General features: G+C 37.2%; 1 protein-coding gene across 1 annotated transcript; it reads right to left on the bottom strand.

The window, feature by feature from the left end:
• Positions 1-28: 28 nt before the first annotated feature.
• LOC110379695 (uncharacterized protein) lies at positions 29-20,473 on the bottom strand. The gene is made up of 6 exons (XM_049852396.2): positions 20,160-20,473; positions 4,227-6,674; positions 3,917-4,114; positions 1,379-1,520; positions 783-995; positions 29-296 (listed from the first exon to the last, which is right to left on the bottom strand). The coding sequence occupies exons 1-6, from the start codon at positions 20,223-20,225 to the stop codon at positions 208-210; spliced, it is 3,156 nt and encodes a 1,051-aa protein (XP_049708353.2). The 5' UTR covers positions 20,226-20,473; the 3' UTR covers positions 29-207.
• Between the last annotated feature and the right edge of the window lie 833 nt (positions 20,474-21,306).

Raw genomic sequence — 21,306 nt, forward strand, 5'->3', positions numbered from 1 at the left:
CACCACGTAGATATAAAAATCCATCATCATCAATTAAAAATCTTTATTTACAAAATCTAACACGCATATATAAATTATTGTCTTAAACTAACGTTATTTACAGTCTTAAAGTATATTATGATAAGTGACGCTGTCGTGCGACTCGCGCGGCGGTTGCGGGCCGACTGGCGGAGCTTCATTGAAGCTAACTGGCTGCGCTCGCGCACGCTACACGACGGCGTCCACCGCGTGGATGACGCCGTTCGTCGCGGGGATGTTGTGCGTTATCACTTGTGCGTTGTTCACTTTGATGCGTCCTGGAAAGTTATAAGTAAAATGTTACATTTTTTGTTACAGCCTTTTTATCGTCCCACTGCTGGGCACAGGCCTCCTCTCACATGGAGAAGGATTGAGCATGATGAAAATGTTACATATTGTTCGTAAAATGCCTACTAGTTAAGTGCCTGATAGTCTGATCTAGTTATCGGGACGTTTATTCTTTACCCAAAAGGCATATAAAGTCAACCGAAACAGTGGCCCTTCCAATGGCCTTGTTTAAATCGCCTTAACTACTTGTATCTCAATATATATATGTATCTTACTATGTACATGCATCCCCCTAAGTACATGTTTCTCACTATGTATATGTAACTCTATTATATGTATCTCACTATGTATATGTATCTCAATATGAATACGTATCTCACTATGTATATGTAACTCTATCTATGTATATGTATCTCACAATATACATGTATCTCATTCCATATAAACTTTACATGTATTTCCATAAGTCAACTCACCAGCATTCTTCTGCAGCGTCAATGGTTTAGCGTCTTCCATAGAGTTCCTAAGCTGGTAGTACCTCATGCCGGCGCTATATAACGTGCCTGGCAACACATGCCTCGCTACCAACGCTCGCGCTCCCGCCTTTTCTGCGAATCTTGACAGTTCAGCGGGTGACAAGCGCGCGAACGCCGCGTCCGTTGGCGCGAAAACTGTGTAGGTTTTGCTTTCTGGAATAGATAGTGAATACAAGATTAACAAAAGTCAAAATATCGGCTTAAACTGCTTGGACGACGCGACGGTATTCGGAGTTCAGTGCAGATATCAGGGTATACTAAGGGTATACTGTGCTATTGTCGGTTAGGTAGGTACTTTTTGCTCCGAGTGACGAACGCAAACTACCGCCATTTTTATAAGCTACTTAACTAAAAAATCAATTCGGATTCGAAAAAATATTATTGTTTCTAAAAAAGGAGTAGATGCCAAACTTAACGCATCTAGTTACTTCATCTTATACTATTAATTTTGCAAAGATACCACAGCGTAGAAGACGTTTACCAGTGGACGGCAGTTGGCAAAACTTTTGATTATGTCTACAGCCCACTAGGCTTACCTGCAAGAGTTTCCGCAAAGCCACTGGCGTGTATGGCCTTCAGGAATGTGGTGAATCTCCTGTCCCTGTCTGCCTGTAGCGTCTGCACCAGGTCGCCGACCGGCAGCGGGAACATCACGCGGTCTACTGCGTGTGCTATGCCCTGGAAAGCGAATACAAAGTTATAAAAATTACCTACTTATGTAATTTTAGGGACCATTTTAGCCCATTTTCACCAACAAATACCTAAATTTAGGGATCCCCTAAGAGCATTTACGGAACACTTAATAAGAATTTCGTTTTCACCAAAGTTTAGGTGTCCCTTATACATAGTTATTTATGTCAAAATTGGGAGAGCCCTTACTCTAAGTGGCACTTAAATTAAGAGATTGTTGGTGAAAACGGGCATGAATCTCTGAGATATTGGCATTTTTCTATAAGCAAGTGAAGAATGAAATTCACTTTGTGAGTTAACTTTACCAGTCTCATGTTAAATCCTGAGTAATTTCAACAAAAAGTTGAAAACTATAGAATACTTATTTGCCTCACACGGAGGCGCCTGAACAATACCTACTTACTTTTAACAACGTGCTCTGTTACATTCGTTAGGAGTATGGATTCAAGATTGTAACATTTACATAATTAGGTATGTATTTACCTGACTTTATTACCCACCACCCGCGCGCGTTACCACACAGTAGTTAGTGGTAACTACTGGCTGTACCGGGATAAAATATAGCCTATGTTACTCGTGGATAATGTAGCTTTCGAATGGTGAAAGAATTTTTAAAAACTGTCCAGTAGTTTTTGAGCCTATTCATTACAACCAAAAAAAACAAACAAAGTTTTCCTCTTTATAATATTAGTATAGATTAATATCTGCCAGTCAACTCTCTATAGTTGACAAACATTTGAATTGCGAATCTCCTATTTGCGTTGGTGAATATTACCGAGGATATACGCCGTGGCATGGACACCGGGAATCTGACGGTTCTCTGCTTGCTAGATTTTAGTAATGCATTTAATACCGTCGACTTCGATGTCCTGCTTGGCATACTTGGCTCTCTGAACATATCTCCAACGGCGATTGACTGGTTTCGTAGTTACCTGTTTGGCCGCCGTCAACGTATATGCATAGAAGACGCATACTCTTCATGGTGCTATACTTCTGTTGGCGTGCCACAGGGTGGCGTTTTATCTCCTTTAGTCTTCGCGATATTTATTAATTCTATTTCCAAAAATCTTCTTTCTTCCTACCACCTTTATGCTGATGATTTACAAATTTATAGCCAAGCTGCATTCTCGGACTTGGCAGATGCAATCGCTAATATTAACACCGACTTGGCTACAATTTGCGAATGGAGTCAGGCTTATGGTCTCAAAGTCAATCCAGCAAAAACTCAGGCCATTGTAGTTGGTAGCTCTAGATTGATTCAAAAGATTGACTGGCTGCAACTTCCCCCTATTTTTTTTGGTGGCACTGCTATGTCAATCGGGGACAAAGTTAAAAACCTAGGGATTGTCATTGACAAAAATTTTACATGGGGTCCCCAACTTCAAGAAATTAGCTGGAAAGTGTTTGCATCTGTCAGGTCCTTGAGGAGATTACGAAACTTTCTCCCGACAGCCACCAAAATGGCGCTTGCACAATCCCTCCTGCTTCCAATCCTTGATTATGCTGATGTCAGTTATCTCGATCTCACTGAGGCACAGCTTGATAAACTTGAGCGACTTCAAAACGTTTGTATTAGATTTATATTTGGCTTGCGCAAATATGATCATATTTCTGAATTCCGTTCAAAACTCAAGTGGCTTCCTATACGTCTTCGCCGGAATACTCATATCCTGTCTTTACTGTACAACATTTTGTTCAATCCAAAAAACCCATCCTATCTAAAAGAACGTTTTAAGTTCCTTAATGACACACATGCAAAATGTCTAAGGTCATCTGAGAATTTGAGGCTAGAGATGCCATTGCATTCCACTAACTTCTTTGATAAATCTTTTACCGTTCAAGCTGTGCGGTTGTGGAATGCATTGCCCGTGACAATAAGGCAGGCTCAATCTCTAGCAATCTTCAAGAACCTGGTGAAAAAGCACTACCTTTCCAATTTATAATCCAGTAAAATACCTACGGAGTAGGTATCACTAAGTTTATTGGCAACTTTCATTATACATTATATATATACATATTTGTGCTATTTTATAAATATATATTTATTATATGTATATGTATTTATTTATTTTTTATTTGTCTATTTTTAGGTATTAATATTATACATAGTACACCAAAAACTACCTGCAATACAGTTATTTCTTTTTTATTCTCAATCCATCCAAAGGTTGTCTGTAAGAGATCGCTTTTAGCGATAAGACCGCCCATTGTGTCACCGACTTTTAAATCTGTGTGTTTTGTTGTTGTTTTTGTTTTTTTTTAAAAATTGGTGTACGTAATAAAGAGTATATCTATCTATCTATCTATCTATCTATTTTTTCAGAAGTCGTTGAAAAAGGTCAATAGGATGTTTCTTTTAAAAATAGTGTTTATTTAGTGTGTACCTGTGGTATATGAATATCCTTCTTATCATCGAGCACCCTGGCGCCGTTGATGGTGGTGACTCGGACCTCGTTCCACTCAACATCGTGCATGTCATACTGGTTGACCCTGAGCTGTGTGCCGGCGAGAGAGACGCCCGTCATCTCGTCCTGCAGGGAGCCGATGTCGAACGCTCCTGGGATCACGTGGTGGAGTAGCAACTGGAAATAGCCACGGGAGATGGTAAGTGATAGAATATTAAGTTAAAATATATGTATTCGTCGACAGCAGTCGTTTACTACATAGTTATGTAAATTACTAGTCTATACTTACACCACTAAGCAGTCTAGGGTTGTCACGGAATTTTTCCTCAGCCTTATCCGGACCTCCGAGCTGTACGAGCAGAGTTCTAAACGCCTTGTCAGTTGGCACAAAGATGGTATACGGACCCGTCTCATTCAAGATCGAGTCCAAACCTGACTGGCGCAAGTACTTCGCCGTCGCAAACAGACCATTCTCCTTCAGAATGTCCACCAGCCCCGGGTTGGCTGGTGGGGATGCTTGCCTTGCTAAGTTCAATGAGCTTCCTTCACTGATGGTTGGAGCAATCGTGCTGGAGCCAATCACAACTAAATCTTTCTCAGAGGAACGGTAAGGGGTAGTGTTGATGATCGTAGAATGAGTCGAACTTGGGAAGGTGATTCTTGGACTTTGGTTGATGCTGTTCCTACTTGAGGTGTACTCATAACTTGGGGTACTGGACTTGGTGTTGTACCTTTCGGTGCTTGATACGGTTACGGTGGACGGGAAGTGTGTCTGAGTTTGGGCGGTGCTCCTAGAAGGCTGGATGGAAGGCTGGAAGTGTGGCGTCGGTGTTGTATGGACGATAGGGTTGGTATGGCCAGTTGATCCGTGGTTAGAAGTACTAACGAATGTCGAGTAACTTGATGGATGATGGGACGAGGCAGCAACGTAGTCAGTTGTTTCAGTTATTGGGCTGGCGGTGGTTGAGCTAAAGATAGAGTTAGAGATCTTTGTCTGTCCAGGCAACTGAATCTCACCATTCTTTATTTTCTTCAGAATGTTTTCTACTTCGGGACCTTCTTCAGTCTGCTGGCCATTCGCCTTGACACCCTTCACCTTGAATGAACCGTCTTCTTGTTCCTCAAGGAAAACGAATGTAACTTTCTTTTTGTTTTGCAGTTCACTTGGTGCCTTGACTTCTTCAAGTTTACCGTTTTCCGCCTGTTTGATCAACTCGAAGTTTGCACCAGGTGGCAAGATACCTTTCGTTAGATCCTCAATCGAAACTCTGCTTTCCTTCTGAGGTTCAAGCTGAGCGGCTGCCATGATTTGTGCCAAGTTCGAACTATCAGCGGTGATAGCACCTTTGGGAATCAGATTTGGGTTATTAGTCCTAATCACTTCATATTTATGCCCGTTAAGAGAAATCTCTCGGGACGAGAAGTTCTTTTCAGAGAAGTCTGCGGCGTTTTCAGCGAGAGCTACTTTCAGTTGTTTAAGAATGTCTGGTTTCTTTAATAATTCAGCACTCTTGGCTCTCAAGCTGTCGTCGAATCCTTTAGTTTCGCTTTCCTCTAAGAGATTCTTGATTTCGTTGTACAGTTTCTGCTTGTTTCTGTCTTGTGGGGGGTTCCTAGGTTTGGGTTTAGGGCGGGGTCTGTACCTAGGAGTGGGGGGCGGTGGTGGGGGCGGGGTAGTCGTGGTCGTCGTCGTGGTGGTCGTAGTGGTAGTAGTAGGGTGCTCCCTCTCGTACATTTCAACAGCTTTCTTGAATAAATCCGTCTCATGTGGTAAAATGGGCCTTCGCCTCTCAGAATTCCTGTTATAATATTCCTCATAGCTTTCAGTCGTCGTGAAGCTGGGTACTGATTTCGTGGCTTGTTTCTTAACAAACTCCTCGTGCAGTTTTTCGACCTTTTCTTGTTGCTTTTGCTGCTGTTTCTGCACAAACTCCTGGTGCTTCTGGATAATCCTAGCTCTTTCCTGCAACTCCTTTAGCTTTTCCAAGTTCTCCTTAGATTGCTGTTCAAGAATGTCTTGAATTTGTGAAGCTTGTCCGTTAGAGAAGATCGGTTGTTGGCCCAGATTCGATTGGAATGGGAGCTGTGCATTGTTTTGGTTCTGGTTGTAATTCTGAGGAGCTAGGTTCGGAGCGGGCTGAATAGTTATGGGATTCGGCTGGCTGAAGATAGGTTGGTTGATAGGCTGGCTGTGTGACGTCGAGATAGTGGGGAGGAAGGCTTGCTGCGTAGGCCTTTGTGGGTTGATGTTAACCGTTGCCGGAATACTTGGCTGGAAGGTAGGATTTTGCTGCAAGTGTCCATTCTGATAAGTCGGTAATGTAGGAATGGGCTGTTGCAGGATATTCTGAGTTTGTTGCGGGATCTGCCTCAAGTTCTGTTGCTGCTGGAAGTTATTGTTCTGCTGCAACAGAGGCGGGTTGCTGGCTTGAGGTGTGAATTGGAAGTTGCTGTTCTGTAAGGGTAAGTTGTTGTTGATATTCGGGATATGGTTGTTGAACTGTGGCACGTAGGATTGCTGCTGTTGAGGAAGCTGCTGCTGCTGCGGCAGCTGCTGAGGCTGTTGCTGGGGGAACAAGGATGGCTGGAACTGGACTGTTGGTGGGGGGTTTGTGATTAAAGCCTGTTGCTGTTGGAAGCCCTGAAGAGGCGAGTTCAAGCCGAATCTTGTTTGATGTTCTGTGAACCCGGGGTGTGGTAGCGTGGCCTGTCTTCTTCTGTCGTAGTCATTCTCTACCTGGAAACAACGAAAGGAAGTCGTTAATATACGAGTAATTTAAAGAATGTAATATTTACGTAAGAATTTATTGTACATTGTTTCCTCAAACCAATTAGCGATCTAAAGTTTTCAAAAGAATTTAATTCCGCCAATTAGTAGAACGGTACACACAGTGTTACAAAATACGGGACATAACAATTTTACGATTGTCTATTGTTGCCAGCCGAAAAAACTATAGTTAATTGACAATATTACATAAGTTTACTTATGAGTCGGAAGTGGATGTTACGAAATGTTGATTTGATCAAAAAGCTTTTTATTTATTATCACACACTGTTGCCAAAATGTCAATGCTCTCACTTATATCAAAAATGTAAACATAAGGCCGATTCACACTAACAATATGCTAAGACTTTGCGATCACGGAACTGGTGAACAGAGAATTATACCTACCTACTTTCGTCATGAGTTATCATCATTGTAAAACCATGGGAATCAGAATAATTATCTTTTAACCACATCGCAAGGGAAGCGCTTACGCACCTTAATGAAGTAGGACTCAAATATATTTTGCAAAATAAATCGGCTGTTTCTCAGTCATAGAGCGTAATAATTTTAAACCCATTCAACTGTAGGTATTGTTAATTTTACTTTATCGTGAATAAATACTTAATAGAAATTGTAAGTGGTAATTCATAAACCTATTTTATTCTTAATTTATTATAATAGTATCTCATTGCGTGAACTATGTTTTGAGAAACTTAACTTTATTTAAAATCTTTTACCGAGGTACCTACAATATGGACTCAGCTTTACAAGAAATATGTAAAACTGAGTAAGTATTTCTCTCCGAGGTGAGAACAAAAGTTGACAATTTAGTTGCAAAACTGGTTTGAATACTTGCATAAATTATGTCATATTGTGCACTATGCAAGTGGTTTCAAAATTGTATAGTTCTAGCTAGAATTTGCATAAACGAGTAGCCGCTAAATGGTTGAAATCGTGAGAATTTATTACTTAACTGTGAAATGGGAAGATACATTCTAGATGGTTCTGAATGTTAAGAGACTAAGTGTAAATTGTTTATGGTTGAAAGTGTTCGCTGGTAGCGGTGCAAGTAACTGCAACCTAGTGCCCTCTTACCTAAAACACGGTATATCGCCCAAAGATAGAGGTACCTATTGGTTTACTTCTGGCAATGTGGATAATTAAGGTAAGTAATTGGGAAGTTTCCGAAATTGACATCATCTATGCTTAGTAGGCTTTGATTAAACATTTTAGAATTATTTTGACAGCAAAGTTTCAGTTACGAATTGCAATAAAATATTTTTAGGCGCTTGACAGCATTTTGATAAACCCGACTCACATCAGTTACCTACTATGACAAATATTCAGAATTAAAGCAGAGATAGGTTGATTGTAGGCATTAGATTTAGCAACGAAAATATGTTAGAAAATAAGACCTACATTGGAAGACACGACTTTGTCTTTCAATACATCGTAAATTACAACCAATTTACAAAAACAAGCTGTATTTCCCAATGTCTGACACTGACACTTGACAGTCATTCAATTTCATCATAAAATATCACTAAATTTCAGCAATTCACACCGTCAAGTCCAATGGGTATTAAAACTAATATTTAGTAGCAGTTGGCTAAATGGCCCGTTAAGTAGCAAATGCAGAGAGTGCGCAAGAATGCACTTTCTTGCGGCTGATGCGTCACGGACAGACGAATCTAGTGCGAGATGCGACTCCGTGCTCCGTGTATGATCTATGTTGTTTATTGTCTATTTATTGCATTGTTGTGGAGGGAAATTTTTAAGCGGGAAATGTGACGTGAGCTGTCAAATTTTGGCGGTAAATAATGTGAGAGAACAAAGTATTTCTTCTTAATAAAATCATCACTTTTGGCTTTTCCTTCTAAACATATTTAGATTTATGATAAAGTTTTAATATTCTCCGTTTTAGACCGAGATTTTCATGTCCGCAATAATAGGAATAGAAAAATCTGTACAAAATGTCCGCTTAATATCCGTACAAAAAATTCGAAACCGATTATTACGTAAATTAAACAATAATAATATCAGCTCCCACATTACATAACGTTATGGCAAGCTTTTTCCATTAAATATCACCAAATCACCATAATATAAATAAATTAAAGACCCCGTCATTATGAATATTAAAAAGCATTTAAAGAAAGTAGCGAATCCAAAGATAACCATTCTGATGTCGACGCAGCGGAGAAAATGATTATACAATAATGAATAATGCATTTTAACGATGTGTGTCGACAAACTTTGAAAATACGTCATTTGGCAGAGATAGACTGCGTCAGAAATCTGTGAGTTTTATTTAATTTGCGATTTTTACCAGCAGTTTTTGAGTTCGTTATGGTAAAATCTAGTGAGTTAGACGAATTAAAATTGTATTAATATCATCATCATCATCATCATCAGCCTATCGCGTGCCAAGTGCACGCCACTGAGATCGATTTTTAGCTTCTCGCATCCAGCTCCTGCCAGCTGTCTTGCGCAAGTCATCACTCCACCGTGCCTGAGGACGTTCTACACTACGTTTGCCGAGGTGCGGTCTCCACTCTAGAACTCGTTTACCCCAACGGTTATCGGTTCTTCGGCTAATATGGCCAGCCCACTGCCACTTCAGCTTGCTGATTCGGTGGTATTAATATGTGCCTACATATTTTTATATTAGATATAAGTAGGTATTAAGTATATAGGTATTTTCAATTTAATTAAGTTATTAATACATCACATAAACTGGCGTTAAGGACGTCATGTCTATTGTTTTATGTAATTAGGTATTCCATCATATTAATTTTCATCGGATCAGCCCGAGACAATATCAACCTCAAAACATATGTACTTATCTTAATATCAACAAAACGGTACCAAAAAAGTAAAACAGAACATCTATTCGTAGCAAAATGCAATGCGCTAACTAGATCAAACCACTTAGCGCTCATTCCCAGCTCTAGATCGTCGACCTGCGCAAGCGCACGCAGGTGTGATGAGACGCTGTGACGTCACTGCGGTGAAATTACAGACGCGACGGCTATTGCCTTTGCATACGTAATACGTAAGTTTATAACCGTGGTTTATAATATAATCGTGGATATTGTAGCTAAGTCAAAGCCTCTTGGATCGATCGATCATAAGGTTAAGCAACGCTCGGTGCACTCGGTCTGTAGATGGGTGACCATCTTGTCATAACGAGTTCTTCCGTGTTTTGGAAACCATGATAAACTGTCACGGCTGCCATTTGAATAGTTTTGGCAGACAGTGCAAGTAGTCAACGCCAGAAAGTCAACCAGTCTTACCAAGGGGTAATGGTAACTGGGTTGAGGAGGTGAGATAAGCAGTCGCTTCTCGTAAAACACTGGTACTCAGCTACATCCCGTTAGACTGGAAGCCGACCTCAACGTAGTTGGGAAAAGGCTTGGCAAATATAGATTCGGATTCGGGTCACTAGTGTGGGAAAGTGCGAAGTACAAATTGATCTTTTGTTTTTCACGTAAAAATTGCCTGTAAGGTACTGACGTATAAATGAATTAGGCCAAGTTAATGTAGAATTACGTAGATCTTGCCAGTTCTTATAAGTTTTACCTACACTATAACAATGAGATATTATTTTTGCCATCCGTGAATCTAAGAAAATTAGGTATGACGAGATTAAAATTAATTAACGTAGACCTTGTACATAAAAGTATATTTTTCAAGACATTGTAAAAGAGATGACTTTTTTGCATTAGGTACTGACGATCAGGCCACCGACCGTTTCCTAATACGAGTTCTAGTTTAAGAAAGGGTAATATAAGATAAGTAGATATCGAAAGGGAATGTAGGCAGTAGATTCATATCTTATATCAAGTGAAAGTACTGCTTTACATAATCAACTGTTGTTGGAAATCCAATAATCGGAAATAGAGAACTAGTTTATATCGAATACCGGTAGTGCCTGTCTAGAGCGTACCTAAGCGTAAATACTACTAGAAAATAATGCTGAAAGAAAACCTGTACCTATATTTAGGTAAAGGATGAGAATGAATGTGTTATATACTTACATTGTAACGTATGTAAAACATATCATTTGAACATCTTTGGCAGTCGTTACGGATAGTCGGAAGCAATTAAGTCTGACAACGACTTTTACCAAGGAGTATTTATTGGGTTGGCCATGTAACTGAGTTCAGGAGGTCAGATAGGCGCAGATACGCAACACTCAGCTACATCCAGTCTCACACCAAGTCTCCTGTCTAGGTATCTAATAGGTATAAATTATTTAATTCACACTGTTAGGCAATAGTATAAACAAACAACGGACCTGCTTTTGTTTAACCAATAATAACAAGTCTATTGCACTATGGTCGCTGTCAACAAAAAAGCGCGCCATAATAGCAAAGAGATTTGTTACAGATCTCATTCGTAAATGTCGCGTGTAAATATGTGTCTATGATCTATATGGCGTCGCGTCGGTTACAAAACTTTCGACCATATATTATGTTTGAAGACATACATTACTTATATCTGTCGAGTCTGGTCTTTGGTCTGAGTGTTGACAACTAGATTGAATGTTATTGCCAATTTGATTGATTTTTAAAGCTGACTATAATTAGCTACAAAATTAGCCCGAGAGCCCATCAAACCATTGTCTGAACTGTCGGCCGAGAGTTACCTCGATGGTTGGTTAAGTAACAGTACCTATATCGTGAAGGTATGGAATCGGTAACTTTTAATCGGTCTCATATCGGCTGAATACCTGATCATTGTAACATGTGCACTTTCATTCATCTCCATACTGATTAATGAGCCCGACCAGACTATCTTCCGACTAATAAGTTTGCAGTGTGCCGTGTGGTCTTAGTTATTAGGTACCTACTGTCAATTCGATTTAATTAATGACTCAACTGCAGCGTTTATGAAACAATGAAGATGAAATAATATTATCCAGTCTAAAACGTTTTTTGTAGTACAATAAAATAACATTGTTGACAATGAGATGATACAATTGAAATCATATCCGAATTTCTACCACAGGAAAGTGAAACTTTTGACTTAAATACTGAGTTTTAATCGTGAATTCGTGACCTGCTCAAAGTCGTGACCCTAGTACTAACCTTCCTAATTAGATACGCAAGTAAAGAAGTCTTGCTTTTATTTTCGCAAGTTAGGTAAAGAACTTTTAATTCTCTTTAAAAATGCAAAGGAACACGACATTCAGCCAAAACTGTCACTCAAGTCTCTCTCACACAAGTCAAATAAAACGTGATTAATTTGCAATCACTTTCTTGATTGTTTTGGCACTTAAAATCTAGACAGTGCGTAACTCAAGTGAGGTGCTGCATCAACAAAACGTGCCGACAGAAAGCTTACTTTCTTCATTTTGTGGAAACTAAACGTATTCTGATTGTTATTCCACATATACCTTTGTACTACACGACCGATGTTTTTGAAAACGTTTATAAGAAGTTTAATTTTAATGAAGCGAAAGTCCTACGAAGTTTTGACAAGGTTTTACATAGTAGAATGAATAATTTGCATATGATTTTTTTATCTGTGGTAGAAAGTGTTTGTCGTGAGTGTAGTTATGTGAATACTGGAGTCGTGAAGAAGATCTAGTGTTATAAAAAGTGCATCGACTAAGTAAGAAAACACGGCATAGAACTCAAGTCTTATTTAAGGAAACAATTTAAATTCAAGCATAAAGCGGTTCAGTCGTTTCGGAGTCTTTACATTTTTTTGTTGTTTGTTTATTATCAATCAAACGAACAAAAAAATATTTCCTCTTAATAATATCCCTTTAAATAAATTGCCTTGCAAAAAGCGTGTAGGTACCTAATGTACCTACTCTACATTACACGCTCTTTTATTATATTGGCTGCAATCGGATCATTAACTTATTCTATCATTATTTTCCCTACAAATCAGATCCCAATTGTGTTACGAAACTATGCAAAAAATCTTCCTACATCATCTACAAAAAAACCGGCTTCTGTATATTACACACCTACATAATTTTTATATAATTACGCATAATGTCAGCGACCTAACACAATAGTATGAAGCAGAAAGCTCCGAGAACTTGTTCTGACGGAGAAAGTGAGTATCGTGTCATATAGGTACGTGACTGTTTATTATATGAAGTATAAATATTTGCGAAACTTATAGAAACTGTTAACAAAGTTGATGAGTTTTACTCACGGATGCGTGAAAATGTTATTTGATTTTCTTGAGGAGAAATAAGAGAATAGTTTGAGATGTCTATGTCATTATTATTATATGGCTACAAAAAAGGTGGATTCACAGTAAATGAATCAACAATAACACAATGAAAATTTAAAAATAGCAAAAAAAAAAAAGAAATTATGACATCTGTCAAAATGACGCGAAAAAAGGTTTCCCGCCAAAAGTAAAACTGATTATGAAATACACAGCCAGTAGTATTTGTAATTAACCTAATACATCACAAAACCACAAGCTAATTACAACGAGAACAGTAACAATACTTTAAGAGGAAGATTAATGAGTAAACATTAAACTTGAGACAAGATTTATTTCGAGAAAATGACAAATGGCGCGCTGTGAACGACCGAATGAATGATCTTACATCATCTTTATAATGCACAAATAAGGATGTATTTGTAATACTAATTGGAATACGAATATTCGAATAATTCCGATTACGGTGAACGTAATTCGAATAGCAATTCGATGCAACATCGAGTGGTAAATTGCGTAAATCGAGAGATCGCTAAGATGGTATCAGCGTTCCCCGATTCCACTGCGTTACGCAAAGACGTTCCTCGCAACTGCCAAGACATTTCCTTAGGCTCATTAATTTAGAAATCGCCTACATTTCTCATGATGTTGCATTTGCATTTCTTGTATATTTTAAAAGCTGTTTTTAGATTACATCATTTTTAGTGCAGCGATATTTAAATAATGTTTTAAAAAAATCATAAAATGCAAATTTACCGCGTCCCGTGGGAACTTACTGCCTATAGGTACCGGGATAATTTAGCCTATGCTAGTTGCAGATAACGCAGCTTTCTAATGGTGTAAGAATGTTTAAAATCGATCCAGTAGTTTTTGAGTTTATCCATCACAAACATACACTTTATAATATTATTATTAAAAAAACAAGTTCTAGGTGGAAAGAACACTTAAATAAGTACTTAGACAGCATTCAAAAGTAAAGAAGAGGTAAGCAATTAAAGAGTGTTAAAAAGCCCTTGCACGTTGAAATGCACCTATCATAATTAAATCTTAATTGCCGTGGGAATTTCTAAGCGACGAGCCATGAAATATTAAATAATAGTTAAGCCCATGACTTGGACCGTATAATCTTATTTTTATTATTACCATATCACACGTAATAAGTACCTAGTAAGACCGCGTGACTTTCTTTAAGTAGATATAATAACTTTATGAACTGCGTTATTTAAACTGAAAATTCTTTACTCCTACTAATTTAGAATGCACTAGAAATATAACCCAATTACTCGGAAGAAGTCCAGCCCTTTCAGAGATAGGTTACCCACAGCATGTAAACTAACAAATAATCTTTAACTCTCTAATTATAGACACACTCAGAGACATTTAATTTTTTAATCATCAGTTAACTTTTACCTGAGAAATAAATACATATAGCGGTTAAACATATTTTTTATACATAAGGTGTCAAAACGTCCAATATATTTTTCAGTCATCTGGCGATTGAAAATCGGCCCTTAGATATATTATGAACGAAGATAAATCGTTTTCCGAAGTCTAAATAAGCTATTAAATCACCCTAGACGACACATGAATTGCATTACAGACTATATCCATAAACTACATACACAGAGGCTGTTCATCTGTTTCCTTTGCGTTACAAAAGCTGTGGTTTAAGATTTGTTGATTGAGTTACAAAATGGCGGCTTTATCGATCGCTTATTTGATAATAATTCACAGTAATGGGTTTTTGCAATTGTGAAATTGTTAGCAGATGATGTAAGTTAGTTTTTGCTCAATTTTAATTTTGTTGGAAGTTGCTTATGGTGTCAATAATCCTATTACTTAGATAGATTGTTTGTTGCGTAGACTATTTCATTTCATACAAGGGCTTAATTTTCCGGTAGTTTTGATTGGTTCACACATAAATTGTCTACATTGTTTATTTTTGCACTAGATACAATTTCAATTAGTTATAAATCATTTTGTAAAATAAATTAGCATAAAGTACCTATTTATATTGATTGTTAATTAAGTCTACCTACTTACTTATTGCTTTAAATAAATAAGTTTAAGTATTTTATTGAGAAATGTAATTCTTCTATTTTCTACCATAACTTTTGCCATAACGCTCAATTAAATAAATAATAAGTAGGTATTAGGTATTAGCAAAGTATGTATTTTAATCGATGTTAGCTATTTAATTTTTTGTATATTAGATTGTCAATTTATATTGTCAAATTAGCAAATAAGGTCCTTTTTCGCTTGAGACACAGGTTTAACCTAGTTCAACCAATTATAATGTTAGCACATATGTCTAGATTTTAAGCAATAATGTTGTATTTTAATGTGAACTTTGATAAAAATGAATAAATGATTTGATTTGAATTTCATTTATTTATTATAAAACAGTAAAAATCCTATAATCTCACGAATATAAATAATAAACAATAATGTCACATCACAGAGGTGCGCCCGCGCAGAGGTGAAAGTAGTTGCTTGTCTCACGCGAGATTCACGCTTCACTGTTATTAGGCTATTAATTGCTTACATACAAACAAAGACAATTCAATGTCTATCAAGGAAAGCTGACAAATTGGTATATGTATTTCCTATTTATTTCCTTTTATTTCTTTCTGATGTAAAAAGTTGATATGGTTGTCATTTGATAAGTGGAATTGCATTTTCACTGTCATGTTTGTAAAGAATAATCTAGAATAATCACGCATTTATTAATATTAGGTATTAGTATTTTGTAAACAAAGTCACTGGCTGAATAGTTTAATTGATCGATGCACAAATGAAGATGATAAGTGTTCAATCATCAAAAAGTCTGTCCACAGTCTGCCAACTCGAAAGGGGCGCTCGAAAAACTTAGCACGGCACATAATATAAAGGTGAGCAGTGGCGGCCCTAGGGGTGTGCGAACTGTGCCTTCGCACAGGGCCTCGCGCTTGGGGGGGCCTCGCGCTACAACCCACACTAATATAAAAAAAATATAATTAAAAAATACATATATATCTGGTCCAAGAAAAAAAAGTATTTTTCTTTATTTATTTCTTATTCATTCTGCGTTTACTTTTTGAGTTCTCAATTTAACAAAAAAATTGGAACACCAACGTAACAAAAACAACTGGCTCTCGATCCAGTCACGGATTCTTTTTATTTGTGCTTAATTCCGAGTTTAATTTGAGAGTCCTTAAACAAACAACTTTAAAAAATTCGCGCTCGCTACGCTCGCGGCTGTTCGCTTGTCAGCACCGTTCATTCTAACATGATTAGAGTACTTTTATGTCCCAAAACTCAAAAATTTTCGCGCTCGCTACGCTCGCGGCTGTTCGCTTGTCAGTACCGTTCATTCTAACATGATTAGAGTAGGTACTTTTATGTCCCAAAACTCAAAAATTTTCGCGCTCGCTGCGCTCGCGACTTCACCTTGCACCGTTCTTTAATATACAAGTTTAGGTGCTTTAGTGACCCAAAGCTCAAAAATTTTTGCGCTCGCTGCGGTCCGGGTGCTTTATTTCCCATTTTCTTTTTTTCATCCTTTTTTAGCCGAACCTAGAAGGTAGCGCCGCTTGTAAGTCCTTTTATTAACTAGAAAATAACTCCTAGCTCACAACAGACTTTTCACGTAGGACAAAGGGCCTCGCATAGACCTGCCGCACGTAGCCTCGCAATGGCTAGGGCCGCCGCTGCAGGTGAGATAAATATTCTGTTCGTAGATAATTCAAAAATTATAGCTAATCAAGATGCTTAAAAGTTGACAAATCAACCTCAGATTTAGAACATTTTATTTAGCTATTCACACTAATGCTTATCTAACTTACGTATGCGTATAATGCTCAAATCGTTTGTTATTATTTATAGCTTACAATCAAAAACTACTGAACGTATTGTGACGAATCTTGCTAGTACCATAGCTCAGAGACATTAGACTAATATAAGTACAAACCGCTTGTATATAATACTGTTCGTTTTTACTCAGTACACAAAATAAAAGCTGTCTTCAACCATAGGTACCTCCTCAGCGAAATTGTCCCTTATAATTTACATCCTCAGATCAAAGAAACTTAAGTACCTAAATTCCCGAAAAGATGCGTTTATGTCGCGTGTGGCTAACCGATTTCGATGCAGTTTTCAACATTATATTCATCAAACTTAGAAGAAGGCTTTAGGTATATTATTGAAGTTTTGTAAACGACGTTTTGTAAATAAAAACTAGAGTTACCGCGATCCTGGTCAATAAAAGTCTTCTTCAAGCGTAGAGAGCGAAATTGACCCCTCCAAATCTACATCAATAAAACTAAATTGCCCAAATAACCATCATAGTACTACGATAGCGAATAAATTCGGCTTTTAAACTTAATGTTGGGCAATATCCACGTTATTTAACTTTCTAAGCATTTGTGTGTATCTCATCACATCAGTATTCATGGTTGTAGTTCAAGGCGGCATCATGTTTATTCATAAAACTTCGCATTTTGCATGCGTTACGCGGATTATCTTCATTTAATTTGTGCGATTTATGATGGAAGATTTGTTTATTTGTTTGATTTTTTGTACATACTACATTACTTGTAACAATGTAACTTGAATTCAGAGATCTTTCAGACTCTAAAATTGCCATAAAACTATGTATACAATAGCTTATGGGTGGTTTTGAGCTTCCTTATCGGCTTATTGCCTAATTACTACTTATTTTTTCCTAAAAATAAGTAGGTACCTAGATACCATAAACTTTAGTTTATACAAATGGGAAATAAATACATGTACGGTGCATAGAAATCGAAAATACATTTTTGTAAAAATTTAACCAAATTAACATCCTGTTCCAACAGAAGCGACTGATTACGTAAAGACGGACACAGACGTGCCCATATGCACAGTGGGTTTTCGCAAAAGTCTTAGTCACAAAAATTTCTAAATCGCGACGAGTCGTTTTGCTAAAAATAATTCTGTAGCGTATATTTTGTAAGGCGTATGTTACATCATCGGTTGTGCAAACTCTTAAGTGAAAGAGAGAAAGGTTTGTCCTCTAACTGAGTATAATATGTCCATAATGTATTATGAGTGTATCCGATTATAGATTATAACATGGTTTAGGCGGTGACAGAAGTCGTGACGATAATGTAAGAAGGTGACTATAACTAGTATGCCTGCCTATTCTTAAATTAGGTTAGAGGTCCGGTCAATATATTTAGTTCTTATAAAAAGCTTATTGCTATTTAATTGTCATGTCAAAGCAGGTATTTGATATTCTAGTTTCTAGAAAATACAAAAAACAATATTCTTAAATCCTGAATGTGATAATAAGAAAATAAATGAATAAGATGATGATTGCATTTATTGATGAAATCATATGTAATGCAATATTATTTATTCTTTATACTTATCCTACTGGATAAAACTGATATTATAGGTACTGGCTATTAAATCAGGCATGACTTAAATTTGCCGGTTTTACCTAACCTTAAAAATTGTGAATTCCGAAAAGGATTTTTTTTTAAACTTATAGAAAAATATAGGTTAGAAAACAAACACACTAGGTAATAATCTGCTGTAATGTTCAATCGATAAATAATTAAAATGTTCGTTCTTAAAAAATATATCGTGTTTCGTCTCAATATCGCTAGGTCCAATTAGAATTATAATCAAAACAAGACAATGTAGATAAAGTAAGTTGCACGCAAACAAAATGTAACAATATATATTTGACGAGTAATACTTCGTAATAAAGGTAATAAACATGAAATGGATATTCATAATTGCATATTACCTACTTGTATTTAATAAATAGCCTGAAAGGATGACGTTCATTTTTAGAATTCCGTAACAATTTTTTTTTTTCGGTTGCAAAAATCATCAAATTACCCCCTCCTGCTGTGGGTTAGCAGCGGTGAGGGAGTATCAGACTTTTGCTGACTAAAATCCACCGTGTTCCTGCGTAGGCTTTTTATATACCAGGGCCGCGGTAACTCTTTCAAACAATCCTTCAGCCCAGAATTAAAGTAGGTAACTCAAAAGGAAAAAAATTAAACTCTTATTAGATCACTGTCGAAATTAGGATCAGCAAAACATTTTTTGAAAATTAGTTTGTTTCGTATAAGGTACAAGTCTTTTGTCTCTAGTCGTTAGACATTGTAAAATATCTAATTTTGTTCGGCTTAAACTAACTAATTCTCTGGGAATCTTTCAAAAGCGTAAACTCTTTTTCCCATATCCGTGTATGAAACCTAAAAGTCATACATATTATCGACTCCTTGTCTAACAAGGCTCTATCATCACAAAAAACTAACTCCGTTAAAACTCATTCAAGCACACCTTCGTGTTATAAAAGAAAAGAAAAAAAACACGTTAAAATATTTGTATATTTTCACGCAAGCACCCAGATTCCTCGGATGATAATAACCATAGTATAATAGTTCTATAATGATGATTGATGACAAATTGCGTATCATGTCTCGTGTCCGTAGCTTCCTTTTCCCGCTTTTCCGATGTTATTTTTTTAAACACGCAATTCTTTCGCTTATTTATGGTATTTAAACATTCGTGACCTACTAAACTTCTTTGTGATTTTTTTTACCGGTTTCCCAAAAATGAAGAGGCTCTTGTAATTTTTCTACGAGTATTTTCTAAACCTATCGTCTAAAATGGTTTTGGATTTATCTTCTTGAAATCTTTTCAATGAGAGATGTCCACTTGACCAGGGATTTGTTATTAGTTGATCTAGTTTTTTTTTCGGCATTTTGCAACCTAAGTTAATATGTATGTAAATAAGGGTCCTTTTTTCTAATACTAAGCACCCTTTCAACTTTTAGTACTTAGTTACATTTTTTTTAACACTAAATATTTATTTATGTAAGGCTGCCTGATGATGTGTTCAGCTTACATCGAGATACTTCATCAATTTCATTTAATCATAGATTTTCACAATAAAAAAGAAAATTATCAGACAGCTGAAGATTTTCTGTGAAAACGCAATTAACACGATAAAACTAACTTGCACATTAAATTACCATAACTAGGTGATTCCGATAACTGCTTACACATTCAGATTTGCCGTCAAATGGCCCCGGAATAAATCAATTAATCATTACATATGTATCTGGGATAATAAATAATCGATGTAACACACGCGAATTCATCCACTTTCAACGCATACAGTTGTAATTAGCAGCCGCTTTCTTCCGGACCAGTGCCGAAGATGCGGGAAATAGTTTTTAGGCTGGATACATACTTTAGATAATAATAAAGTCTACTTACTCTTGGTACGGTGATGGCGCAGGCCGCATGCGCCAACAACAAAAACTGACAAATTCTGCCCCTCATACTGCTCTCAAAACCCAGAGCGGCTGAGTACCATCACACAACACACCACTATCCTTAGAGCGTACGTCCTTTGCCACTAAGACAAAAATAAAAAAATCACTGCACGACACTATGTTCCAAAATGGCGAATTAAAAATTCAAATTTGAGCGGGAATGTCGACGTGACAGTTTGTACTGCGTGACGGTCGGATACGCGCTGCGGCAGTCGGCACGGCAATAGCGCGAGCCGCGACCACCTGTCCGTTTTACCACCCCTACTCCGCATACTCCCTTCTCGTTTCGAAAGGATTCATCATAGATGAGAATTAAACAGACGGCTGCAGCATCGGTTTAATTGAATTGAATGTTGCGTATGCTATAGTATTTTTAGGTCAGATGCGTGATGCGGATGATGACAAAACAAAATAGAAAGATAGATAACAGTGACTTTGTTGTTGTAGCTTAGGTCATCGTTATGTCTACGCCATTTTGAATTTAGAAACCCTAATATCTAGGTTTCTGTAACGCTATTACATCTTATAGAATTTTCTAGGCTGCCTAAATGGCAAGGCCGAATTAATTAAATTTATTTTGACAAAATACGCAACATTAGCTGACACTTGGTGCCAAGATCAAGTGTGACCTTTTCAAGTGCCCAGCGTGCTTACAGAAGATCGTTTTGCAATTTAGTGATTTGCCACTTCAGCACAAAAACTTGACCATCAATCATGGTCAAGATAATATTACCAGCTAAATTGGCAAAATTTTAAATTAATTACTAATGGATTTCTTCGATAACAGTGTAACTTTAAGTAATGGTTTAAATCATATACGCAACCTCTACATAAAAATATTCACATATGAAAATCTTGTTCCATTTCTTAAGGCGTCCATTAAATCGCAAAAAAACAATGACCAATCAAACCCAGCAATGAAAACGTGAATTACAATGCGGCTTCGACTACAGCCCTTGCGAGAACCATCGCAAATCTTATGGTAAAATCATTAATCAGGCGAGATATCTGCCGATGCCGCAATAACAGTAATGTTCCATGAACACAATGGCCACAAACCTCGTTGAGCCACAGTTTCTGCGAAAGAA

The sequence above is a fragment of the Helicoverpa armigera genome, chromosome 6 (genome assembly GCF_030705265.1).
Source record: "Helicoverpa armigera isolate CAAS_96S chromosome 6, ASM3070526v1, whole genome shotgun sequence".
Classification (NCBI taxonomy): domain Eukaryota; kingdom Metazoa; phylum Arthropoda; class Insecta; order Lepidoptera; family Noctuidae; genus Helicoverpa; species Helicoverpa armigera.